The 26,797-nt window shown below is 43.3% G+C and overlaps 2 protein-coding genes across 4 annotated transcripts in view; one reads left to right on the top strand and one right to left on the bottom strand.

Annotated features, from left to right (window-relative positions):
* Positions 1-11,996, top strand: part of CDH23 (cadherin related 23) — a 364,543-nt gene extending 352,547 nt beyond the window's left edge. The window contains 12 exon segments of the mRNA XM_033149078.1: positions 100-363; positions 896-1,057; positions 2,119-2,375; positions 2,593-2,690; positions 3,647-3,767; positions 4,678-4,757; positions 5,598-5,638; positions 6,060-6,120; positions 6,403-6,532; positions 7,155-7,277; positions 7,689-7,802; positions 10,585-11,996. Of these exon segments, the coding sequence (XP_033004969.1) occupies positions 100-363; positions 896-1,057; positions 2,119-2,375; positions 2,593-2,690; positions 3,647-3,767; positions 4,678-4,757; positions 5,598-5,638; positions 6,060-6,120; positions 6,403-6,532; positions 7,155-7,277; positions 7,689-7,802; positions 10,585-10,911 (1,778 nt within the window). The 3' untranslated portion in view covers positions 10,912-11,996.
* A 71-nt stretch (positions 11,997-12,067) lies between these two features.
* LOC117046733 (prosaposin-like) overlaps positions 12,068-26,797 on the bottom strand; it is a 40,503-nt gene continuing 25,773 nt past the window's right edge. The window contains exons 4-15 of one of the 3 annotated variants that reach the window (XM_033149074.1): positions 26,596-26,721; positions 24,966-25,163; positions 22,704-22,847; positions 21,422-21,481; positions 20,649-20,654; positions 19,628-19,741; positions 18,292-18,387; positions 16,812-16,995; positions 16,119-16,297; positions 15,496-15,576; positions 14,358-14,459; positions 12,068-13,663 (exon numbers count right to left, since the gene is read on the bottom strand). In XM_033149074.1, coding sequence (XP_033004965.1) covers positions 13,628-13,663; positions 14,358-14,459; positions 15,496-15,576; positions 16,119-16,297; positions 16,812-16,995; positions 18,292-18,387; positions 19,628-19,741; positions 20,649-20,654; positions 21,422-21,481; positions 22,704-22,847; positions 24,966-25,163; positions 26,596-26,721 — 1,326 coding nt within the window. In that variant the 3' untranslated portion in view covers positions 12,068-13,627. Of the gene's footprint in view, positions 13,664-14,357; positions 14,460-15,495; positions 15,577-16,118; positions 16,298-16,811; positions 16,996-18,291; positions 18,388-19,627; positions 19,742-20,648; positions 20,655-21,421; positions 21,482-22,703; positions 22,851-24,965; positions 25,164-26,595; positions 26,722-26,797 lie in introns of all 3 variants that reach the window. The other 2 variants (XM_033149073.1, XM_033149075.1) reach the window with 2 other exon arrangements.

Genomic DNA, 26,797 nt, shown 5'->3' with positions numbered 1-26,797 from the left:
TATCTCACCCACCCCCACTAAAACGACTACAGAAATCTCATTTTAGAGAGGAGCAAATTTAAAACAAAACTGGCTAGTTCTCTCTCTCTTTTTTTCCAGCTGGTAACAGAGAGAATAATTTCCAGCTGAGTCGGGAAGGAAAATTGCAGGTGTTGCGGGACTTGGACCGAGAGAAAGAAGCTTTCTACTCTATCATTGTCAAAGCCTCTAGCAATAGGAACTGGTCACCTCCCCAGGGTCGCCGGGCAACCAGGATCCAAGCCATGGATCTCAGCACTGATGCTACTCTGCAAGAAGTACGGATCTTTTTGGATGACATTAATGACCAACCTCCCCGGTTCACCAAATCAGAATACACAGCAGGTAGGGGTGGTTCCACTTGAGCAATGCCCATTCTAATTGAATTGCTGCGGTTTTAGAAAAAAAAGAATTTACCTAGTTATCATTTGGTTTACAACCTGGGTTTATTTCAGTATAATCAGGCAAACTGGGCAAAGCCAATTTGCAAAAGAAAAAATCATAAGTAAAATTTTAGTACTGATGTAAAAATCTTTACTACTGTTTTGTGAGGTGGCAGAACTGTATATGATTTGTGCATAAGCACATTCAGAATGGGGGACTAGTGACCCCTCTTACCACGATGTACAATGGGATCTTTAAGACAGGGGTGGCTGACCTGTCTTGGACTACAGCTCCCATGATCTCTGATCATTGGCCATGCTAGCCAGGGCTGATGGGAGTTGTAGTCCAACAACACCCAGAGGGCCACAGGTTGGCCACCCTTGCTGTAGGTATTATTTCCCAAGAAATGACTTCTACTTCTGTTATTGTCTCCCTCTGGGGCTTTTCCTTTGTTACTTCTCTGCCTCGCCCCACCCTGCTCCCTTTCCCAAAGGGGTAGCAACAGATGCAAAAGTGGGTTCCGAACTGATCAAGCTTGTTGCACTGGATGCCGATGTGGGAAACAATAGCCTGGTCTTGTACAGCATTCTGGGTATCCGTTACATCAAGCAACATTCCAACGACTCTGAGGAGGTGGCCAACATTTTCAGCATTGGTAAGAGAGGCAACGGCATGCATGGGGAGGGAACCGCGCCGAGCGAACTGTCTCGCTTGTTTGTGCTGCATTTGGTTAGCCCTGCTAAGTTTACATAGTGAAGGCCAGGGCCAGACCAACATATTTTGGCACCTGAGGCGGACCCCAAAATGGTGCCCACTTCCCTGTCAGGGAAGAATGGGTGAGGGAAGATCAACATCAGGAGCAAAGGGGGGAAGAAAAGATAGACATCGGGATCTGCTGTCTCTGTGGACTCTGCCGCCCGAGGCAGTCGCCTTACCTTGCCTCATGGGTGGGCCAGCCCTCGTAAAGGCAAAATGGTGTGTGCTAATAGAGCCATGGTCATATAATCCATACTGTTGCTAATCAGTCATGCTTGAGAAAAGTTGTTGACAGGGATGCTGCCATACAACAAAGACTGCTTTATATTATCTTCATCATCTCTTTGCTGGAGATTACACTATAGCAAGGTTTCGCAAACTTGGGTCTCTAGCTGTTTTTGGACTACAACTCCTGTCATCCTTAGCTAGCAGACCAATGGTCAGGGGTGATGGGAACTGTAGTCCAAAAACAGCTGGAGACCCAAGTTTAGGAAACTTTGCACTATACTGTGGCAGGCTTTTGAGTATAACAGTGTCACAGGACAAAACAAGTCTTTCTGTTGTACTTAAAATCTCTGCCTGCTTCATTCCTCTTTAGGTAGATCTTGGTTGCTGCAAATACAAGGGAGCCACCATTTAATTGGTCTTGGAAGTGAGTTAAACTAAAGGCTAATCCACATATATTCAGAGCAATCAGGTAGTTCAGTCCTGTTTGGTATATACCATTTCAGGCTGCAATGACTGAATGCTCCACCTTCTTCAAAAAATATCACGAGCATTTAGAAAACTAGCACTTCAGAGGGGTGATTAGGCTAAAACCTTATAACCTGCTGTGCCGCTTTTTAAGTTCAGGAAGGTTTTTACATGGAGAAACATGCTGTCTCCCACACGCAGCCTCAACATGGCTGCATCATGTGATGATTCTGACCATGCAGGGTCACTTGTTGGTTCTTCTTAAAGGTAACCTAGACGGGATTCTTCGAACCTTTGACCTCTTCACTGCTTACAATCCTGGCTACTTTGTGGTGGATGTCATGGCCTCAGACCTGGCTGGTCATAACGACACTGCGGTTGTGGGGATCTATATCCTGCGGGATGACCAACGGGTGAAGATTATAATCAATGAGATCCCAGATAAAGTACGGCAATTTGAGGAAGAGTTCATCAGCCTATTGTCAAACATCACGGGGGCCATTGTCAATACGGATGACGTTCAGGTAACAGCTGCTTTGTGGCAACACATTCATTTTCTTAACAAGCAGCTGATCTTCCTTTCTCAGTCAAAGAAATAGAGGTGGAAAACTGGCCAATTTCCTGGCAAAACCAGCCTTTGGGAGTGCATCCCCTGGAGCCATCTAGTCACAGGGAAATGTAAGAAGATGTGTGATCGGTAGGATAGGAGAAGGGACACCCTTTTTCTCTTGTCTCCCATAGTTCCACGTTGACAAAAAAGGCCGCGTGAACTTTGCCCAAACAGAATTGCTGATCCATGTGGTGAACCGGGAAACCAACCGGATTCTGGATGTTGAACGGTAAAGATTCTGTCTCCTCTTATGTAGGTTTAGATTTGAACACAGAAAGAAACACACCAATGAGTTCATGGCTTAGATGAGATTTGAGTTGAGGACTTTCTCACGAACATTCTTGGCCACATCGCACCATAATGGCTCTTCCCCTACAGAGATGCCTTTGCTAAGCCTCAGCAGTTAGGAAGAGACTTTTTTGTGGATAGACAGCTAAAGATTCATTCAGTTCTGCTGCTAATATAAAACATGGGTCTAAATATGCTTAGCACTGTGTCACATTGAGGCAGGCTGCATAATGTCTTTGGATATAACAACCTCTCCTGTCACAAGCACGAGGAGTCCTTAGACCCAGGTCCTAGTGTTTTGGCAATGCTTTGGTCAGCTGGCATCTGATACTAGTATTTATATTAGATAGAAAGACCCTCAAGCATTGGTAGCCAACCCCGGCAACCTCTGCTGATCATAACCGAAAATAAATATTAAATTGAAACAGCCATTCAGGTTAACATAATGGTGGTACTTCACCATGAAAGGGTTTTTGTTGTTGTTGCCTTATGGCAGAGATTTGTGCAAAGCCTTTTCTTGCTAATCTAGCAGTCCCGTTCCTTTGTGAGTCTCACACCTGATTTAAGAGCAGGGATGGGGAACCTGCAGCCTTCCAGGTGATACTGGACTACAATTGCTATCATACTTGGCCATGCTGGCTGGGGCTGATGGGAGCTGGAGTCAGTCAACACAGGTCTCCCAACTATGTTTTTTTTAAAAAAAGAATTTGAATGATGGGCTTCATGGTGCTTCTGATGCAATTTAATGGAATGAGTTCCTGCTTCCAAAAATCTCTTGAGTTTGAAATTATAGCTGGGAGGCAAGAGTTGATCATTCTTGCCATAAACACTTTTTAAAAGTTTATTTTCAACACTAGGAAGATGAATCCATAAATAAAGGTTTAACCCTCTTCCTAGAGTAATACAGATGATTGATGAGAATAAGGAGCAGCTGCGGAATCTATTCCGGAATTACAATGTCTTGGATGTGCAACCAGCAATCACTGCCAGGGCTCCAGACGACATGTCGGCGCTGCAGGTAAGACAGAGGTGGGGGTCCTTCCCTCTCTCAAGCTTACTTTGCTTCCAGCTCTCATGCTTTTGGGGGGGGGAGGTCCCCCACATTCTTCAGAATTGGCTGCATTGAAAGGAACTGCTCCTTCATAAACTGTTTCCTTAGGTTTGCTGCAGCAAGGTTCATGATTCTTTAAAAAGCATGCAGCTGCCAAGATTATACAAATGCACCTGTTGAATTTCTTCCTATTAAAAGCACACAAAAAGGACTTACTTGGAAAGGAGCTGGCAACCTTATATTAACTGTTTTGTGAAAAGAGTGCAGGTACAAGTCCTAAAGCCACATCGAAAGGAGCTTTCATGACAGGAATCTGTAGTGGCGGGTATCAAAGAGATGTTGGGTTTCGCCATCGTTTTATTAGAGTGACCATTAAATGGTGGATTCACCATTCATTTCCTTTTATATTCTCTCCCTGTGACCTGGGCATGAATGCAGTTTGGAATCACCGAGTCAGATATCAATATCACATCGTTAGGGCAAATATTTACAGGGGGGGTGGACCAAATCCTTATCTCCCCTACCCCTGCAAGCCATGTCTATCAGGTACTGAGGGCCTGTCAATCACTTGAATTCACAATGGTGTCAGGGCTTCAGAGTGCACCACACAGGGAGCTCTGTGCTGAGCTTTGAAGTCCCATCAAACAGCTGATTGGTGGTGCTTCAGAAGCCATTTTTTTGGTCCAGCCTCTTCGTAATCATATATGACATCAGCTGATGGGCAGAATGGCCTAGCAGGCCAAATGGGAAGATCTGGCAGACCTTATTAGACCCGTACCCCAATTTACACTGGGTCAGTAACCAAGCCATTTCCTAGACATCCTATCCCTGCTGTAACAGTTAGTTTTGTATTTGTTTTGTTTCTTACCATTTCTAGATGGCAATAATTATCCTGGCTATTCTCCTCTTCCTGGCAGCCATGTTGTTCATCCTCATGAACTGGTACTACAGAACAGCGTGAGTAGCCTCCAGCACCTGCACTGTGTAGGGCAGAGTATTTCAGATGCCACAATAAATAACTAAATAAATAAATAAATAAATAAATAACTAAATAAATAAATAACACATTTTTGCACCTGACATCAAACCCTTGCATACTGCAGAGGAGGAAGCTCTGATTCAGGGATTCCCAAAAGGAGTAATGGCTGTAGATTTCCACCATAGAACATAGCCTTGTGGGAGGGTGAAGGGGATGAAGTGTGTGCGCTAAGTTTGTCAGCCCTGCTCCCAGGTTGCAGAGAGGGAATTTCCCTTTTTGGTGATTTATGGCTGTCTGACACCATTGAATTGCACTCTCTGTCTGCTGCCAAAAGTCAATTCATCTTCCAAGTTCATGATAAGGGATTTGGCTGCTATACTCAAATATTTCTGCATCATGGCCGTAAGCTGAGTTGCATGAGGAAACATGCAACAGGTCTTTGCATGTTCAGTGGGAGAGAAATCTGTATTCTGGTGTCAATCTTCCTTTGAGAGGTGGAACAATATTTTGTTTATTTTAAAATATTAGGTATATTAGTATATCTCGAGGAGCACAACTGAACTGGATTAAAACATAGACTCTCTAATATATTTAAAGATGTTTAAATTTATAGAGAATTACTTCAAGATTTGTGGGGAGGAAACCAGGGAGTTTCAGCAAAAGAACTCAGTAGCAAAGGTTCTCAAGCAATAGTCTTCTACTGGTTCAGAACAGTATGTGAGAGGATGTTAAAGGGCCAATCACATTACACATATAATGAACAGACTTCACAATACAATTCTTGTGCTCTTTCTCCTTAGTTATTTTGTGTCTTGCAGGCACAAAAGAAAACTGAAAGCAATTGTGGCCGGTTCCACAGGTAAGAGATCTTGGAAGATCCATTTTTTTCCTGGCCCATTGCTTCCAGTCCTTGACTCTTTGGTGCTGGTGAAGTGTTGCTTTTCCAGTCAACTGGAAGTAAAATTAAGTCTGAAAAACAATTGATGTTGTGTTGCCAGCCTGTTGCACTCCAATGACTACTCCATAAAATAAGTAAATAAATAAAGGATATAAATTCCAGACTAAACTGCTTGTGTGGAAGCATACTAACAAAGGCTAAACTGTGAAACTTTATTTGACGTGACGTTAAGTAGTGAGGGAAACTTTAGCTGATAAGTTTCTGTATGCCTGGTTGCTGGTAGAAGCACAGGGGCAACAAAAAAATGGTTTTTTATAAGTCAAACTCTAAACTCAACAGATGTGAATGATTCTCGGTAAATTTTACACATTGCTTTCTTCAGGCAACCGAGGTTTCATGGACATCATGGATATGCCAAACACAAATAAATATTCCTTTGATGGGTGAGTTGTCAACAATTTCTGAAAGGTTTAACTCTAGCTAAAAGAGGCTATCCGAATGCTGATCATGCCTAATTAAAGACAATCCTGGCCTCTGGCACCTAAGGTGCTTATTTCTGAAGGTGGCTGTTACATTACAAAGTATATAGCACAATCTTTGAAAACATGAGCTCAAAGAAAAGGAGTGCTTAAAGTTACCTGAGATATGTGGGCCAAACTGGTGGATTTTTCTTGGATGGTTTCCCATTGCAGTTGTTTATTGTAGGCATCCTGTATCCTTTCTAGAGCCAACCCTGTGTGGCTGGACCCTTTCTGCAGAAACCTGGAGCTAGCAGCACAAGCTGAGCATGAGGATGACCTGCCTGAGAACCTCAGTGAAATAACAGACCTGTGGAACAGCCCAGCCAGGACTCATGTGAGAGAGCATCTGTTTGCTTGCTATACCGTGGTTAAAGCCACAGTATAGTCAGTGTCCTAATTTTTGCCTGCAGCCTGTGCCAGCATAAAATTCAGCATTCAAATTCATGTGAAGCAACAGAACACATTTTGATTGTGTGCATAAATTAGAATTGGCACTATTTGTCAATCATCACCGTCCCCTTATGCTAGGATATCTCATTTATCTATTCTTAATTCCTTTCTTGTTCAGGCTTAGCAATCCAGCTACACCTTTGTTGCCCAGTGGGAAACAATGGTCTCCCAACAACAGCAATGTAGCTGCTACATTAACTTCAGAGCTTCCTAATCTGCTAAGACTAGTTGTGATGATGCACTTCATGGAAAATTAGAGTCAGTCATGTAGCATGTACTTGCTGTTCATTGTTAATGAGATTTTGCTCAACATGGCACATGCCCTGCTTGGTAATTGAATTTTGCAAAGGGAGTTGATCAACAGGAGGTGGGCATGCTGTAGACAAACGTTAGCAAGGGGCATCAGGGAAGTGGGCAGAGTTCCTGGAAAAGATTCCCAGATGGATTTTCCTTCAGCTCTGGGGGGGAGAGGGGGGGAAGCTATTTTAAAAACCTCTTCTTTTTAGGGAACATTCGGCCGAGAGCCTTCGGCTGCCAAACCCGAAGAAGATCGCTATCTGAGAGCAGCCATTCAGGAATACGATAACATTGCCAAGCTAGGCCAGATCATGCGAGAAGGGCCCATCAAGGTATGTTTTATTATCCTCAGTCTTAGTTCAGTAAAATGTTCAAGTTTGTGGCACTGCTTGGCCAGAGGGCAGAACTCTCAGCACCATGTTTAGTCTGCAATCCAGTCTTGGAATGCAGTTGTTTTGGATAGTCACACAGAATGCAATGTGTGGCAAGAAGCCCATTTTAATGAGGATTATTATATGAGGTGTGATTCAAGAGGATTTATTAGAAGGTTTAAGGATAAATGTTTCAGCCATTATTATTATTATTATTATTATTATTATTATTATTATTATTATTAATGGAGAGGATATCTGGATTTAGAGTAGCTTCTCATGGTGATTCCCTACACAGAATAAGTTTCGGGACAACGTGGCAAAAGGCCCGAGTGTAATTTCTCCTGTTGCCCATTCCCTCCCTCCTTCCAGGGCTCTCTCTTAAAGGTAGTCTTGGATGATTACATGCGACTGAAGAGACTGCTTGCTCAGCGGATGGTGCATAAAGCCACCACCAGTCATGGGGACCAGTCCTCAGTCTCTGAGGTAGAATATGCTTGTGCATGGGAGTTCTTGAAAATGCTTGTTGTGCCCTTTGGGATGTAGTGTTTGCTTTTCAGAACTGTACCCTTCGGTATCTATTGTGTGGTGCTCATAGCTATTTCCTTCTGTAGCACAAGAGTGCAGGAGTTCAGTGAAACAGGCAGAAGGAGCACCTCTCCACCACAGGACAGCGCAACCTGTGTCTCGCTAGGTGTTGGTCCCATCAGCAGCCGCCAGCATAGCTAACAGTCAGGGAGGATGTGTTGCAGGCCAACTCTGCAGGGTCACGGGGTGCCCAGACCTGTTCTGCCAGCACACATCCCACTGAATTAGCTACTTTCTCTGTGTCCTAACTCCTCCTGGGCACTGAAAGTCTGGTAGGCATGTCTATTCATGTTCTCAGTGCAGTACTATATGCTTTTGTGGTGGTAATTAATTCTTTAGGCCTCTGGGTTCCAACCAGTGTGCCGTGCCACCCTGGGGTGCCTTGAATGATCAGGTCGGGGTGCCGCGGGCAACATTGGTCTCTGTTCCTCTTTCCTTCCCTCCCTCCTCTGATGCCCTCTTGTGTCCCAAAGGCTTGCACATCTGTTTATTGCAGTGGCTGTGACTATAAGTTCCACAGGCGAATGGTGCCTCTGGGAGGCACCTCTCTCTGGGGTGGGGGTGGTCAGCTCAGAGAACAGGGATGACAGCAGCTGCTGCCCAGAGGACTTGGGAGAGGAGAGGAGGCTTAAGGAACACTCCACAAGGGAGGGTGTTCGAAAAAGGGTGAGAAACTGCCAGCTCTGCAGGCAAGAGGTGACATAACTGGGCCCCTGACCCCACAGGGGTGCCACAGAAAGAATGTAGTTGGTTAAGGAAGCCGTGGACTCAAAAAGGTTGAAAACCTCTGCTTTAGGCATTAGAATCCCTTGCCAACCACTGTGAAGTAATCACACTTCCAAAAGGGGCATATATAGATAAGAGAAGAAAACCCTAGATCAGTTATTCACAAAAGGAAAGTTACAATGCTCTAATAAATGAGAACTTTGTAGGGGAGCTCGTAGACTCGCAGCAATGAGGGATGAAGACAGTGCAGTAAAAAAGTTCTAAAGGATGAAGGCATGAGACAGAGGTGAAAAATAGGAGGACATGGTCTTTAAACATCAAGAACTGTAGCTGCAAGGAGAGTTTTGAACCAGGATTTTTGTGGAAGAATTGGGGGGTGGTGGTAATAGGACATTCCTTGCACATCAGTTTATGAAGGCTATAATGAAACAGACAGCAATACACTGGGGAGAAAGTACATGTTTAAGCACATTGGAAAAAAGTTTACTTTGCTGGATTGTAGCCAGAGAGTGAAGAGTTTACAGGGAGCACTCTGTTTCTCTTCTGTAATCTCTCTGTTTGCTTTATTGTGCCCAGTACATTGAGCCAAGTGCACAGAAGTGGTGAACCGGTTAATGCTTTATGCTTGATTGCAATCTTCGTCTAATCCAGTTTCCTTCTGCCCTTGCTTCTATTCTACCTGAAACAGGACTTCTTAATACTCTCCAGCTAGCTCAGGTTTCTTAGCATCCTCTTTCTTCCTGCTCTCCCATTGGTTAGACCCTCCTCAAAGCTCCTTGCCCACCTTATTAAAATCAGAAACATATAATGCATAGCATTATACAGAATCACAGTATTAAATATCTGCTCTTTGTGGTTTGTTGATCTTATGGGATGTATGGTGTCTCAGGCTGGCTCCCATCTAAGTAGCGGCCAAGCCTGAGGGAACTTCGCTTTGGAGACAGAATGATATACCATCCTTTCAATCTACTCTGTGACATCTCACTGTGCAGAAACTGGCATCTTTGCCTTATTAGGATTTTAAGACGTGACTGTGCAAGAACCAATCCAAAATGTCTCAAGTTGTATATAATGAATGCATTTTATTCAGAGCCTATATTAAGCTCTTTGTAGGAAGGATCTAATGGGGACACGGGTGGCGCTGTGAGTTAAACCACAGAGCCTAGGGCTTGCCAATCAGAAGGTTGGTGGTTTGAATCCTTGCGACGGGGTGAGCTCCCGTTGCTCGGTCCCAGCTCCTGCCAACCTAGCAGTTCGAAAGCACGTCAAAGTGCAAGTAGATAAATAGGTACCGCTCCAGCGGGAAGGTAAACAGTGTTTCCGTGCGCTGCTTTGGTTTTGGTGTTCCATTGCGCCAGAAGTGGCTTAGTCATGCTGGCCACATGACCTGGAAGCTGTACGCCGGCTCCCTCGGCCAGTAAAGTGAGATGAGCTCCGCAACCCCAGAGTTGTCCGTGACTGGACCTAATGCTCAGGGGTCCCTTTACCTTTAACTTAGGAAAGATCTAAAGAGACCTATACATCAAACAAGACAAGAAAATAAATTTCCAAAGGCAACATCTGGTTCCTCCCCCAGTGCACACCCCCCCCAAGCAATGAAGACTTAAAGCCCTAAACCAGTGGACTCTTCTGAGGAGTGAGAGCTCCAGTATATGAAACAGCTTCTCCAGTCATTTCAATGGAGAATGATGTTCCGTGTGCATTTTGGTGCATGTCAGTTCCTTCCATTGGAATCAGCTAGGTCACCCAACTGCTTGAGTGTGACAAATGTAGGAATTTTGAGTGGGGTAACCAAATTCTAGATTTAATTAGGGTCTTTAGGTTGAGAGGGGGAGGACCTTTATCTTGTTCCCAGATTAGATCAGGAAGGGAATGTAACTGCAGCTGAAAACAGCGCTGCCTAAGCAATGGGGAGTACTATGGTGTGTTGATTTCAACTTGGGTTTTGTTCCAGCTGATCCAGAATGACTTGGACGACGAGGACGAGCAAAGGAGTCCAAGCCAAGGGAGCCTCCGCTTCCGACACAAGCAGCCCATTGAGCTCAAGGGACCTGATGGAATCCACGTGGTCCACGGGAGTACAGGTACTCTGCTAACCTCTGACCTCAACAGTCTTCCCGAGGATGACCAGAAGGTGCTGGGCCGCTCCTTGGAGACACTGACTGCCGACGGTGGGGCGTTCTGTGAGAAGAATGCCCGCACCGAGTCCGCCAAATCCACCCCTATGCACAAAATGAGGGAAGTGATCATGGAGAGCCCACTGGAAATCACAGAGTTATGACTAGAAGTGGCATCGCTGGTGTAGCGCTCCGAGGAAGCCTGGCCCCACGTAGACTGCTGCCGCCGCCAGAGGAGAACACTGACCAAGGGACAAGAGGGGCAGAAGAAAATCCAGAGGCCTCGGTCACTTGTGCCTGGCCGCCACCTGTTCCAGAAGAAACCTGACCAAGACAGCTAACTGTTAGGGCAGCCTTGGGAAGCCTAACCCCAGGGGTGAAGGTTCTCAGGACTGTTTGCTTCTACCGGGCACTCACATCATTAAACTCATAACTTTTTAAATTTTATTTTTTAAATATAAAGTGTTAAAAAGAGCAATGGGGAGGCCCTGCGGCACAGACTTAAGGCTAGAATCGCAATAACCACGGTGTGCCATGATGCCCCATCGGTGGAGATGACCAGGCTCTCCCAACAGGTCCTGGGTTGCACCAATTACATTCTTGCACCATCAGGCTAGTGGTGGGGATTGTGATGATGGGAGAAGATGGCTGCTAATCAGCTGCAGCTAAGATGCTATGACCATCAACTCGCACAGAGCAAATTGTGTGATAACCTTCATGAAGCTCCATAAATCTGTTTGGCATTTATCTGTGTTTTCACCTTTCCAGAAAGCAGGGGGTGGGGAGAAACTGAAGCCATTTCTTCATTTTGCTGGGCTACCAAAACACTGCAGCATCAAAAGAAACAAGAGTGATATTAATTGAGGTTCTGAACGTAGAGTGTTTTGTGTGTACTCCTTTCTTCTTTTGTTTTCAAACAGTAAAGTGTTGAGCGTTTTTGGAATGGTCTGTCAAAGGAACCAGAAATACATAATCCATGAATTTAGTTAATCTGTGTTTGATCTTTCTCTCCCAGCTTGGGCACAAGGTTCGGTGCTTGTTTGGGTTAAGTACACACTGCTGTAGGGAATGAGGAAGCAGAGTGGTCATTGTGCTCATCTATATACCAGCATGTACATTCTCTCTCCATAAAACTATCAAGAAGGAAAATGCTAAGTGTTTCTTATTCAGAAGTGTGTGTACGATGCAATACACACACAGTGAAAGGTCTGCAGTTTGAATAAACTGTGCCCATTAAGCTAACCTTTAACATCATTCTGCTTTTTATTATTCAGGTTTACAACAGGTCACTTTGCGCTTAACAAAAACCAAGAGTCAGTGTCAAATTTGTAAGAATTGTTTAATGTTTCTTAACTACAGAAGCATTGGTAAAATGCTCATTATAATGTCCTTTTGGAATAACTGGATAATTTCTCATCATGTATATTGAACAGGTTCACACACAGGTAAGTATGGAACACTGGAGCTTCATTACTTGTAACAGCTATGTAGACATGGGAATTGTGGCTTGCAAAAACAACAACAACAACAATTCACCTCTGCATCACCGTACCTGTTAAATTTTCTCTTTTGCTTACCAACAAATATGGCATCTGCATGGCTTTCAAGGGTAATTAGTGCTCTCAGATGTTGCTCTAATTGCAAGCTACAACTAGAGTCAATGGCTTTGGAATTGATATTTGGACACATTCTGATAAATGCCATATTGAGGTGCAGAGCAAAGGGGCTATTGCTTAATGCTGCCTGTTCTATATTATCCTGAGCACTTGCCGCTACTCCTGAAGTACAGAGAAAACACAATTAAAATTACTTGTTCCTTTGTTCATAGCTCAGCACTCAACCCCACCTATTGGTAAGTAACAGCCATGGATTTATGTGCTAATTAGTCTAAAATTCAGTCTACCTAACTACACCAATCCAGCAAGGGAGTAAGCAAACCTCTGATCATGCAAATTGTTTTGTGTCCTGTACCTACTTAACAATTTAATTGGCCTTTCTTGCTGATTGTGATACATATCCCTTTGAGGACCCTAGCTGCTGCATTCAGCCAGAACAGGGTTAGGTGCATGTGTGTCTCCCAAGTAGGAAAGGATGAACTGAAACCAAGTTTAAGTTCTACATGTAAAAGTACAAGGACACAATAACTACCCATACTTAACATGAACCAATAGATATAGCCCCTTTTCTTGAGACTTTATTTCTGTTGACACCAGAAATTTAAGAGAGCTGAAATCCCTCCATATAATTAAAATTATTGTGCCAGTTAACCTGTCTTAAATAAAATTCTAAGCATCTCCAGGTAAAAAGAGTCTCAAATATATTTGTTTGAAACAGTGCTGCTGCCAGAATAGACAGTGGCCTAAGTGCCCCAACAGTGTGATTGGCTGTTCCCAGCAACCCTTGAAGAAAAGCAATGAAATATTAAAACAGTTTAAATGTATAGTATAGTTGTACCTTAAAAGGCTATCTAGACAAGGAAGGTATTGAAAATCTGAAAATGCCAACTTAAGCAGCCAGTTTTGCAATGATCGTAACACAATTTATCCATTTTAAAACAAGAGTCTTACCGAAATTCTCAAGCTATTCAAATAAAATCCCACCACAGCCTTTTTCTTCCCTACCCATCTCACTTCCCCACCATGGATCTAAAAGTAAAACTAAATGTATGGTAATTCAGAGCATCACAAGCAAAGGAAACATTCCCCCTGCTTTTTTCTTTTTCAGCAGTATAGCCACCCAACGGACAGCCGCACTGCAGAAGTGTGAAAGGAAGGTGTGGTTCTGCCAGTGTTTAGACATTTCACCATTTCCCACCTCGCCAAATTCCAGGGTGCATTCAGTAAAACCACAGCCAACATTCTTCCACTGGCAAGACTTCCTCTAGTTCCATATATGGCGCTTGCAGTATTCAGTGGCCTGTGGGGAAAAGAGAGGAAGACTCAAGGAAGGCCATTCTCCATCCATAGCACAACTCATAAGAAAATGGGCTTATATAGGAAAACTGAGGAACTTCATCTTGCTGTCTACTAAGCTCACACCAGGGATCGGGAACCTGAAGCCCTTCAGATGCCGTAAGATTCTGAACACACAGACAATGCCAATACAGCTTCATGCCTGGATGTGCATAATGGTGTTCATCCAGCCCCATAGTAAGGAGGCAAATGCATATCCCTACTGCAGGATTGCTAGATCAATATACACAGCCACAGGTGCATAAGGGCCAGTATATTCACACGTAAGATGTTGCATTACAGTTAAAATTCTAAGTACTTGGAAGCAGAACGAGTTAATTTAATCTGACCTGAGCTGTGTGTTTCAACTACTTACTACAACTGCACACAATATTTAAACATATTCCCCCAATCCTATATTCCACATCGCTAATATGCACCTAGATCTTCTGTAGCACAGAGGATTTTCGTTTCAAAGACAATCACCTTCCATAGAGTCATTTCACCTGCTCCGATTTCGGTCATCGGGTTACATTCCCAGAATTGTATGCTGTAAAGAGTGCTTCCATTTTTAACTGTGTTCAATTATTTATCAACTCCATCTCACTGTATTGGAAAGCTTGATATTCCCCTCTTGCCACCCCCACCCCCCTACTTACTTGGCACTGAGCTGCAGTCTTTGCGTTCTTGCACCAGTAGCTAGGGCCCCGGACACAGACTTCCATGCCCACAAGGTGGGACGAGGGGCAGGCTCCTATTTTCTGTGGGGCAAAAAAAGGGTAAAGGAAAAAAGGGACCATTACACCTATGCAGAATCTGCCTCCTTCCTTAACTGCTCCACGCTCCTTTTTAAGTTCCTCAAAGCCTCCTTCAGCTTCACATTGCTCCCCACTTCTCAAAGCAGGCGGTAAGACTCAGGGTAGCCTTGCAGCAGGGATGGGCAACCTGTAGCTCTAGGGCTGCCTGTGGACCTCAGCAGGGTAGCCAGGTACACACTACCAAAAGGGGTATGTGTAAAGTTTGCACATGCTCATTTATGTGGACATTCAGAAGGAACCACTATAATTTTAAAAGAACTATGAGACGTCTCACTATGGTGGTGGACATTGTGACCTGTGTTGCCTACTCAGTCTTGCTAGCCAGGTGCTAACTAGGAGGGCAGCTTCAAGGTCCTTGAAGGTCTTTCCAATGTTTTCTTTTTTAAAAAAATATTTGGACTGGGCAGCCATTCAAATAAGAGGACCCGTTTCAAAAAGAGTGCTGCCCTTTCTGTAAAGTAGGACACACAGCCAACCCTAATCTTCAAACTGATTTTCAAAAGTGCCATCTGCCAGCTATCTGACTTCTGGCAAGGATGATCAGCCCATCCCCTGGAAGCTTGCTGTGCAAGAAGGGAGAGAGAAAAAGTGGGTGGTAGAAAGAAAGCGTGACATGGGGTTGTCCTACCCACCAAATTACCCCCAACAGGCGGGAAGGGGCTTTTCTGCCCCGTTTCACAGCAAGGATGCAATGTGTAGCCCTGTCCAGCAATCATCAAGACCAATGGTCAGGGATGATGGGAGCTGGAGTCCATCCACAGGTTACCCACCCCTGTTTTACAGGTTCCTTGTGAATAGTGAGACTACTGGATATTTATGGGATTTTTGTGGATTTGTTATTTGCAAAGGAAATAACAGTGCAATCATATATGCATGTCAGAGAAAATATCTTAGGTAAACGTATCCATAGGATTACGGACAAAGCTGTTTGCCAGAGATCTCGCTCAAGAATGAACAATTACTTTAGAACATGACTTACAGCACACACAAAGGTTGGCTCCATGACCTGCACCAGGAGACGGACGGCAGCTGGCTCATATTGCACCACAAGTTGATCACACTGTAATAAAACAAGTTAAATGTCTCTCAGTCTTTCTCCTAGGTACAACCCCCAAGAGTGCAACTGGGTGTAAATCTTGTTTTCTGGATTTAATTGATTAAGCTGAATTTGCATGGTCTCAGGACAGGCGGAACACTCCCTAATGAACCTCATTAGTCTTATCTAAGCAGTCTTTATTTCTACAAAACTCCTAAACAGGCACCTTTCTTTGGTTATGACTATGTTAAAAAATACTTGGAAGTTCTGCCCAAGAAGGAAATTCTGTATCTGCTTCATTTTTTTTACCATGAGCAGAATTTGGTGGCAACTCTAAAAAAAAGGGGGGGGGACGACAACATTTGCTTCAGATGCATTTCAAACTAGAAGTAATTAAAGAAGATAATATTTCTTCTGGCTTGCAGGAGAAAGCTATGTAGATAAACCAATAAAATGCCCACCACTTTTGGCAGGAAGACAAGGCAGAGATCTTCAGCTCCTTGGCCTCCTCTCTCTGTTTAGAACACTTTGATCTCCCTTTCACAATAGCTATTTGGCATACTTACGGGATACACCAAAGCTTCTGGCAGCAACTGGCAACCCTTAGAAAGCATATTTCCAATCTGTTCCTGCGTTTGATTCTTTTCCAGCTCTTGATCAACATATGTAACGATGAGTGTACACACATGGCAGACTTCACCTTCACTGGGTTTGGTTGGTTTCAATCCTTCCAGAGCTTCCCTCTCTGAGGAGAAACAAAGTTTGGGAGTTAGCAACCTGGGAAAGATTACTTTATACACACACACATACACAATATTTTTATTCCTCTTTTTACACTGAATGCCTCCTGAATGCAGCTCTTAACAAAAGTTAAAACCACCCATTAAAAGCACAGAAGCAATGAACCAATATAAACTACAACAAAAGAGAAACTGACTATAAAAACAGAAACTAGCAAAGGCAGATAGAAACGCACCATGCATTGAATGCTCAGGAGAACAAGATGGTTTTTTGCCTGGTGCCTAAAGGCTGAAGGTAGGTGGCAGCCACGTGTCTTTGGGAAGAGCATTCCATCATAATTGGCGTAACATGACCAAGCAGCCACATCTCTAGTCTAACCCCAGAATGTTAGAAGGCCTGACAAGAAATCTTGTAAGACCCGGCAAGTTGTAAGACCAGGCAAGCAGGTCATTGCAATTAAATCCCCCCACCCACCCAGACCACAGAACATGACAGTACAAGCAAATGCCATTACCTACCAAAGCTCAAAGAGATATCTTGGGGGCAAAATTTAAACCTGATGCACACAGCTTCAGGCTTAGTTGCATCCAGGATCATGTAGACAACAGCCTTTCCATAGGAATCAACAAAGTCTTTGCACTGGTCCAGGACTTCATGGGGCAGTATATAGCAGATTCTCACCATCTGGTGGACTATTTCTTGCTGAAACATAAAAGCAGAAAGGTATGCTTAAGGAGGAAGGTGGAACTTATTCTGTAGTTAGTGTTAATAAGGAAGGAGATGTTAATTACTGGCAGGAGTGAGCCAGCCAGCAGTAAATCACAACGGGCAGGTGAACTTAACTCTCTCTTCAGAAAAAAAAGGATCTGCACAGGAGTGCCAGGCCTAATGAGCACAGCAGTAGGCCTTGCCCATATGAGACAGTTGTGAGGACTGAAGGTCCCCACCTTCCCACAACTGCCCAAGTCCTCTCCTCTCCAGGGTTTTTCCCCAAGCAATCTGAGATGGTGACTTTGTGAAACTAACGTCTCTTCCCTCTTCATGCCTCTCCGGGTTCTGGGATACCAGGTGGGAAGGGAGCTTGTCACACTAGGAGGCGTAGACCCCCATGCCTCTTGGCCTCCCTCCTGCTTCAGCTTCTATCTCTGATTCTGGACTTCTCTGCCACACACTCTCCCTGCTCACTCAGCCCTGTTACCTCTTCAGCTTCTGACACCTCCCCCCCCCCCCCCGTCTGCTTCCTCTGACTTCTCATTGTCGTCCCACCACCAATCCCCAAGCTATGAGCCTTCTTCCCTTGGGGGTTCCCCAGCTGGTTCCTCCCCTCCCCATTCCTCTGCATCGAACCAGTCCGTGACCATTACTTCTTTCCTCTATGAAAAGCAGGAGGAGAAGTTACTGTCGATCTTTGTAACTGAACCACGGCGACCACAGCAAAGGAGATATGGCATCCTTTTGAGTGTTGGGTAGAAGGAGGTCATTTTGACAGGTGCAGTTTCTCATGCAGGCATAAGAAAAGCTGCACCTGCATGAACTCCCTTTCCGGTAATAAGAGACAAACTGAGACAGGCAGTTTCTTCAGTTGTTCCTCTCCTATGCAGCCCTCTAATGTTTCAACTAGTCACCTCCAAACCCACCCATATTTCCATATCAAGTGCTGATGAAAAGCATCCTATAAGTTTGAAATGAGACATTCATTCAACTTCTCATAATGAGGAAACCAAGAGTTTAGATCAGAATCTAAACTCTTGGTTTCCTCATTATGAGAAGTTGAATGAATGTCTCATTTCAAGCATACGATTCTACGATACTAGGCAGTGCTCTCACATCCCAACTTCCCTCACAGTAGCAGTGATGCAGGCCTCCAAAAATAAAATAAAAAACCTCCAAAGAGAGCCCCCTCCCAAACCAAAAGTGAAAAAGAAACCTCCAAAGACAGCCCCCTCCCAAACCCACCGCCATCACCCGATAGATGACAATAGGTTTCCTCAGCCTTACCTCTGTGGCATTCTCCTTCAGCATACCCTCTGCCATGGTTACTATTTTCTTGCATAAACCACATGCAAACTCAGGGCTTTGGGCATTTGGTGTTTTCTGCCAGATCAAAGAAAAGAACAAGAAGGGGAAAAAATCAAGCACAACTTTCAAGGACAAGCAACAGTAGAATACTAAAACATTGTTAACTCAAGCTTAGCCAAAATAACATTTTCTGTGGATTGCAGCAAACACCCCTTTTTAGTGATCACTTTGGAAAAGTGTGCAAAAAACCCCTGCCTATTCTAGGAAGCAATGCCTTCATTCTGAATCGACTTCATTTGCCTTCTGTGACATCAGCATGAAGCCAAACCTGACTGGCTACATAACGCAGTGACATTGTCCAGTTCATGGAATGTTCTTATCTGGCTGGGATCAGCCATGTAGAAGAAACTGTCCAAATTTTCAACTGGCATTCTTTTTACACCGAAATTATGTCACATATAATTGACTACCTAATTTCATGATGTCACCCAATTCACGTAGTGATCCCCAGTTGGCTAGGATTCTCCATGTGATTACTTTGGGAACAAAAAAGGACGCAGTAAACAGAAGGAAAACAAATTGTGCCAAAGCAGCAGCAAATGGGGGAAAACTGTACCAAAAAAAAAGGTGGAAAACATGCAGATATATCCCCAGAAAAGGCATCACTTTTCAAACTACCACTTTAAAAATAATAGGCGCAATTCAGCTAAAATTAAATAAATTATCCTGAATTCACTGGGGAGCATTTGCTTAAATATTTCCCATTGAAATCAATAGAATTTAAAAGTTGGATTGTGCTTGTTAAATTTTGTGGGTTGTCACAAAGAGAAACGGGTCACAGTGAAGTAAATAAGAATATGCATTGCAGGGGGTTGGACTAGATGAGCCTAATGCTCCCTTCCAATTCTATGATTTAATGCCCATGCAAAGGATCTCCCAGACAGGGGCCACCCATTAACTCTTTTGCTAAGGATGTGCAGACCCTGGAAAATGTACACTAATGTTATTAAGAATGATTGCAATTCTGCTTTTCCTCAGAGGGAGTTTCAAAATTCTGCATGAAGGTTGCTTTTGGCAAAATTCAGTGTCTCCCTAGTGTTAATGTGCAGGTTAACACTGCTAAAAATTCATATCAAAACTCATTCCCCCCCTTTGATATTCCTCTGATGTTTGCCACACAGGAGTCGCCAGATCCTCATTGCATTTGACTTTAGGCACAAATAAATTGAGCAGCTACTCTGCTCTGCCCCTCTTGCAATGCTGTCAGCCTCTGCCTGTCCCCTGGCAGAGCAGGAGGGGGCTCTTTCGCTCTTACCTCTACGGAATCCAATGCTGTAGACAAGTCATCAAGGTGTTTAGCTGGCAGTAATGCATGAAAAGGCTCGGGTTTTGCAGAGTCACAGAAGGCGCCACAGACATTCTTTGATTGCTGAAAGGGGAGAAAAAAGTTCCATTGGAGAACAAATCTTGTTTTCTCTTGCTACCATAAATTAACATGGAACTACAGAAGAGTTGTGGTTGTTGTTTGAGGGGAACAGCAGGAGGGATCCCGCATCATACCTGGACAAACCCTCCCTTTGCTAAGGTTATCCATGCCTTCACATGCCACAGGTGAATGAAGAAGGAAACTGTGATTGTGATATTGGTATACACCCAACCACAACAACATTGGGCAAGTGTGAATAAACACACACCCTTGTCAGGACTAACTAGTTCAGTTTTCAAATGGAAATCTACAATGAGCTTTCATTTTCAGAATGAAACCAGTTTCACAAGAGGTGCTTTTCAGGAGCTAATAATAATAATAATAATAATAATAATAATAATATATGCAGTAGCTTAGGGTTGCCATATGTCCAGATTTTCCCAGACATGTTCGGGATTTCAGTGACAGAATTGGCATCCGGAGGGAGTTTTGGGAAATCGTCAAAATGTCCTAGTTTTTGAAACTTTCCTTAAAAAAGCTCAACAACCTTTTGGTGTCTGGATTTTTACTTCTTGAAATATGGCAATCCTACAATAGTTTTAGATTGTATGTAGAGTGCATTCTGTAGAAAAAGCAAGGACTCTATTGATCCTAGAATAAAAGGTGTGTATGGAGCCTTAAGCCTTAAGAGTGGCTGGGGAAACCCAGCCAGATGGGCGGGGTATAAATAATAAATTATTATAAATTATAAGTGTCACTTCTCTCCAGTTGGCATTAAAAGCAGGATACATATAAACTGCCATTGTGATCAACCTCCAACTCCCTTCTGTCGGGCAAAGGTGGTTTCAATTGTTCAACCCACAAATTATCAGCAATGGTTGACCTAGGAATGAAAAACATTCTCACGTACCTCCTCCTGTGATCAGCCAAAAGTCAATCAAATTGTGAAGCGGGGAGGAGGGAGAAAACCGGTAGTTAAAACCATGAGGAAAGAATTCAGATAATAAATCCTACAGACTGAACTAGCTAATCCACAAACTCGCCCACCTGATAGCATCATGTTGCAAAACTAGCTGTGTAGTCTTTCCTTGTCCAACTACTCTATTTATCTGTAACAGGTGCTTTTCATGGGCCTATTCATGCTATCAAATCACCTTCCTTAGAAGGTGCAATTCTTCCACAAAGGCAAAGTGTGTGTCTCCCACTCCCAGAAATCAAAGCAGAGCTGTTCTCAAACTGCATCCCTCCCTTAAGACATGAAATGAAGTATTTGCCATTCTGGATATGACTTCATTGCTTGAATGATAATATCTAGTCACACTGGTGCCTTGGGATAAAGGTCAGCAACTGGAACCCTCTGGGACAAATCTGGCCTCCAGAAGGGGGAGCATCCTGTCATATTAGTCTCCCCACTCCTGGACAGCATTTGACAAACTAGGCTCTGGACTTCAAACCTTGTTCCCACTATGCATGTTAATTTTACCCAGATCTCCTGATACTTGTTTTCCTATGTCAGTATGTAATGCCTTATACAAATAATGATCAATCACATGTCTAGAATATCTTACAAGCCTGAATTTAGATATTACAATGCTTTTGCTGTCGTAAAAATTGGCCCTGAAGTGATGGTACTTATCTGCCTGGAAAAGACTAGAGTGCAAATGTCTGCCTCAATCAACTTACCAATAGATGTGTCAGCAATTGGACAAAAACATGTGAATACTCAAAGGCATATTTCTTGCACTGTGGAGGGAAGGGGGGGGAGGGAGAAACAGCTTCATTAATTACTAACAAGATCAATCCATTAATTTCACCCACACCCAACTTGGAGAACTCCATGCTCTCTCCGGAGCATGCAAAATTCTCACGCCTCTCTTCATTTTGAAATGCTCATAGGAGCAATCCTTTTAAACTTGATCAAAGATAAAACAGTACAACAGAGGTACTGCCAGGACCAGTTTTTGCCTAAGACCCAGCACCTCACCTTACAGAGCTCAGCAAGGCATTTTCTGATTGACTTCTTTTATGCTTGTGACTGAGGACTTATTTCAAACTACTGCTGGTCACACCAAGGAAAACTTACTCATATGAAACGACTTGTGGCTCGTTTTCACTTAAATTGGGCTGCAGCTCCTATGCATACAATGCTGCCTTCACACAGGAACCAGCAACCTGATTTAGACAAGCTATCAGGTATTTCTAAGCCCTGGTGGGTAAACTCTTCTTTCACAAACTCCATATCACTTTTAAATCACAGTTTGGGTTGAACGAAGTGAACCACTGATAGCTGAAATGGGGAACCTGTAGCCCTCCAAGTGCCCCTAGGCAGCATGGTCTCAGTGGTCAAGGATGTGGAGAGTTTAGTCCAGCAGCATGTTAGCCACTCCAAGTGTATGAGGGTGGTTTGATTTCAAATGGCATTCTAATTTAACCTGAATTGGAGAGCCAAAAATAGTATCCAATTACTCCTCTGTGACTTCAGATATGTGTGTGTGTGTGTGTGTGTGTGTGTGTGTGCGCGCGCGGAATGTCACTTCTTTCACCGCACTAATCTATTACAGTACTTGGAAAAGTTTAACATGTGACCACAGGCTGAGGAACAACGTCTGAAACAAGACATAAAAAATATAGTTGTGTAGATCCATCCTTTGATTTCCAGATGACAGACACAGGTCCTGAACATATAAAAAGGTCTGTTTTTCAGAAGCCTATCCACTGACTTTTTTTCTAAAGAAAAACCCATTTAAGCAAAATTAAACCACGTTACAAAAATGCTTCATAAAGAAATAGAAGCTTTGTTAAAAAGTTGGCTCTACTGGTACTGCTACTCAAAAACAAGTCCTCTTCCCTTTGTGGTGCTGTCAGGTAAGGAAACCCATCATTGTTGCCAAACATATTCTATATATCTTTATTGGCACAATGGATATCTCCTTATCATTAGTGTGAAGCAATAAAATCCAGTTACCTCATTTACCAAGTCAGACCCCAGATGTTCACAGTATTGTTCAGCATAAGAAGCAAAGGACTGAACAAGGAAAGAGCTGCTCTTGAAACCTTCCTTCATTGCATCAACTACTTGTTGACAGTCTCTGCAAGGATTTTCTTCCTTCTGCTGGGGAGGGGGGAAGAAAAGGTTGGAGGGGGAGAAATGAAGGATTGTTAAGACTGTGGCAAGGAGGTAAAGAGTTAAAATTCCTCTCCGCTTCCCCAATCGCCCCTAGCACACCCCCACAAACACATGGGTAAGCTTTCAGAGGCTGCTCTGGCTTACCCATGTATTATTATTATTATTATTATTATTATTAATATTGCTTTCCTCACCAAAGCCACCCAAAGTGACCTACAAAAGCAGTATAAACACTAAAATCAATTATAACAAATGCAACCAATAGAATTGCCATACGTCTGGGATTTCCCGGACATAGACGGTCGGAAGCAGTGTCTGGGTGGAAATCACAAACATCCAGGAAAATAGCTGAAAAACTCAACAACTTTGGCCCAGAGAAGCTCAACTCTTGTGTCCAGATTTTCACTTTTTGAAATATGGCAACCCTAATCTCCAAACATACCTGAACAGGTTAAAAAACAACAACAGGTCTTTCTTACAGATCTCACCTGATTAAAAGAGGCCACAAATACCTGAAACACTTCAAACTACCGTAAGCCCAGGGAATGCCATCTACATGAAAACCATTCATGCAACTCATGGTACATCCAGTATGGCCCTCTGAGCATGCCTCAAAATCCTGTGCATGATCGCAAAAGTCATTGGAGTGCATTCTAAAGTCTGCACAAAAGGGTTGTCTATCCCAGAAGCAGTGTGACATCTCAGACTTGTGCCCTGCTTCCAGGCCAAAATCCCCTATGAAGGATGAAGCCAGCTACAGTTTAACCTCTTTCCAAAATGCAATTGCCTTCCCCTGTGGTAGATGTGAAATTCTGGTTCATAGATAGGCTGGTGTGTATGTAGCTTATAGCCAAACTAGACCTAGTGGAGGCAGCCATGTTTGTTGCTCACATATCTGCCCTGGTTTGTGTACAAAACAGGATGTGTCTGTAAATCTTATTTTCACATCAGAAGCAGGGCAAAGGCTAAGAGCTTTTTTCCTTCCCTATTTTAGCTCCCCTGCAGCCCATCACTTCAGGCATTTTTCTCCCAGCCTGCTACAAAAAAACAACAACCAGAAGTGGCTGAGCTGGGCTGGACAAAATGAGCCAAAAGCAATGATCTGTAAGGATGGAGGGAGAGGAATGTGTTGGGTAGGGCAGCAGATTACTCACTGCCCTTTTTAAGGCTAAAATTACAGACTCAGCTCACCCCTACTATGTTTTGCATCTACTCCTTCCTCAATGAGAAATAAACATTATTTTGCTTCTTAGAGAAAACTCTACTGATAACCTTCAGTCACATTGTCAGTCTGTTCTGCCTTTTTCCCTCAACTACTGGGTGCTGCTGAGGACAAATGTCTTAAAACACAAACCCAATAAACAGAAAACAAGGCAGTGGATGGATGACTGAGGGAGATGTCTTTAAACAAACAACAATTAAGCAAACCAGTTTAATTATCAAGGCTTCATGGGAAGGACACAGAAGACAGCCTGGGGTTTTTCTATGTTTTTCCTACCACAGCAGCTTTCATGGGAAACCAGGGGGAGAGGGCCTTCTCTCTGGTGGCACCCAAACAATGGAACAGTATGTTTCCCTTTGGTTCTGTGAGCTGGCCAGAGGACCTACATTGATGGGTGCCTTATAAAAACTCAGTCAAATCAATAAAATAATGTGCCAATGTAAACAGGCTTCCTTCAAGCCACTTGTCCTCTCACTAAGAATGGATGAATAGATGGCGCAAGTGAGGCCTACGCACATTGCAAGCCCTTTGAAGGTTACACATTTGGCAGTAGAGCCTGAAGGACTTTCAAAACAAATTCCCCCCCCCCCCCCGAGAATTCTGGGCCCTGTGGTTTGTTACAGGTTGGTGGGCATTTTAATCCTGTGAGGCATAAACTACACTGCCCAGTATGTTTTGAGGGAAGAATGTGCTTTGAAGATTACATGTGTACACAGCCAATGCAAGAAGCAAGCTCTGTGAATCAAAACGGCATTCAGCCCACTCTAGCTGAAGTTGGTAGGGTGTCTCATGGTCTTTGGAGAGAAATTGTTCCTGGCTTTCATGTGTGTGGCTTTTTGAGCAAAGGGAGACAACTCCATCCAAGCTGAGTTCCTTACCAGAAACTCAGTTTGGGGCTCATCCTGAGGATAGAGGAGAAGGGGCACGTTAGCTATAAAGGGAGCCAACATTTCGGGGAAATCCGTCGTATCAGGCATTCCATTAGAACTGAATGGCTTCTGGAACTTCAGGGCTCCTTCCGAGGGCACCAAATGACTGCATAGCCTGAAGGCACCGCATACTATTTCAGGCCTATCCTAAAAAGAGCAACAGAGAGAGAAATAACATTGTCAGCCCTTAAAGTGGAGGAAAATAAATAAAAACACTTGAAAACACTGTGTGTGTGTGTGTGTGTGTGTGTGTGTGTGTGTGTGTGTGTGTGTGTTCCCTTAGGTCTGTCTTGCAGAATACAAAAGTAGCCTACAGAGTCACTCATAGGAAAGTTTGTACTTGTTAGCTTCTTATTTATTTAATACAGGGCCTTTTTTGTGACAGCACTCACAGATATGAAGTACCAACACTTTTTTCCTGCCTATGGCAGCCATTTTGGCTTTGGCACCCACAGCACTTTTATCAATGTATGTTTGGCTGTATAATTATAATTATTATGTGGTTTTTATATTAGGATTTTATGTTGTGAACCACTCAGAGACCTGCGGGCATAGGGTGGCATACAGTTTTTAATAGTAATAGTAATAATGTATTGGCACCTATTTGTTTAACCTCCAAAATGCACTGGCTTAATACAATACAGGGTTCCTCACTATGTAGGGCTACAACAAGAGGCTGTTTATTGATGAACTGGCAAACACGCAACAATTTAGGAAAACAAACTTGTTTATAAATTATCTTGAATTAGGAGCAAGCAGTGAGGTGGCCAAGTTTGGTGATGCCAAACTGTTCAGGGTTATTAAAGCAAAAGGATTGTAAAAGGACCTCTGCAAACTGAGTGGATGGGCATTGTAATGGCAAATGCAATTCAATGTAAATATGTGTAAAATGATGCACGTTGGAGCAAAACTATCTGAATTTCACATACAGGTATACGCTCAGGGGTTCTGAACTGGCAATGGCAGACCCGCAACAAGAACTTTGGGTCAATAATAGATTGCTCAATGAATCTGTTGACCCAGTGTGTGGTGCCCATGAAAAAGGCAAAATTCCATGCTGGGGTTCATTAGGAAAGGAATTGAAAATAAATCTGCTGAGATCATAATCTTATGTTCTTATGAAACTAACCACAAAAACAAGCTAAAGGGTGGAGTCTTGGCTCCAGCCTATAATAATTAGAGGCAATATTGAACTCTGTAATAACTTCCTATTATATTGAGTGGGTGGTGGAAAATATTTACAATTCAACAGGTCTCTGCTTTTACCGGGTAATTAAGATTTCTTTCTGTTCAAAATGGTTGACTCTCAGATAAAGAAGAAAAGAAATAAAAAACATGAGTCTGGTATAAAAGTAGCTACTTTCAGAACCAGTGTAAAAAAAGAATATCGCTATGTTTTGAGTTAAACAAGGATGAAACTAAAAAGCTAGCCTATGAAACCTAATATAAATAAAACCAACATTATTCATATCATAGATCCATCCTCAGAAAGGATCCCACGCAGTGTGACTGGCTTGGATCTGGTCCGTATAAGTCGTGGTTGAAAGTGTCAGTACCAACAATATCTCAGTCTATTTACCTGCACTTGTTTTCCAAGTTGTACCAGAATTATAACTCCTGTGTCCACCATCTTCTTGCATTTAACTGACCAATCCTGGAAAGGGAGATACTGGCAACCCTTCTCCAAAAATTGACTGATTCTTTCCTGAGGAAAATAAATAGAAGAAAGAAAGAAAGAAAGAAAGGGAGCATTATGATATGGTTTTGTACCAAGCTGCAAT

This window comes from Lacerta agilis, chromosome 5 (assembly GCF_009819535.1).
Source record: "Lacerta agilis isolate rLacAgi1 chromosome 5, rLacAgi1.pri, whole genome shotgun sequence".
In the NCBI taxonomy this organism is placed as follows: Eukaryota; Metazoa; Chordata; class Lepidosauria; order Squamata; family Lacertidae; genus Lacerta; species Lacerta agilis.
The sequence above is the reverse complement of the archived record's forward strand: the minus strand, read 5'-3'. Positions and strand labels throughout refer to the sequence as shown.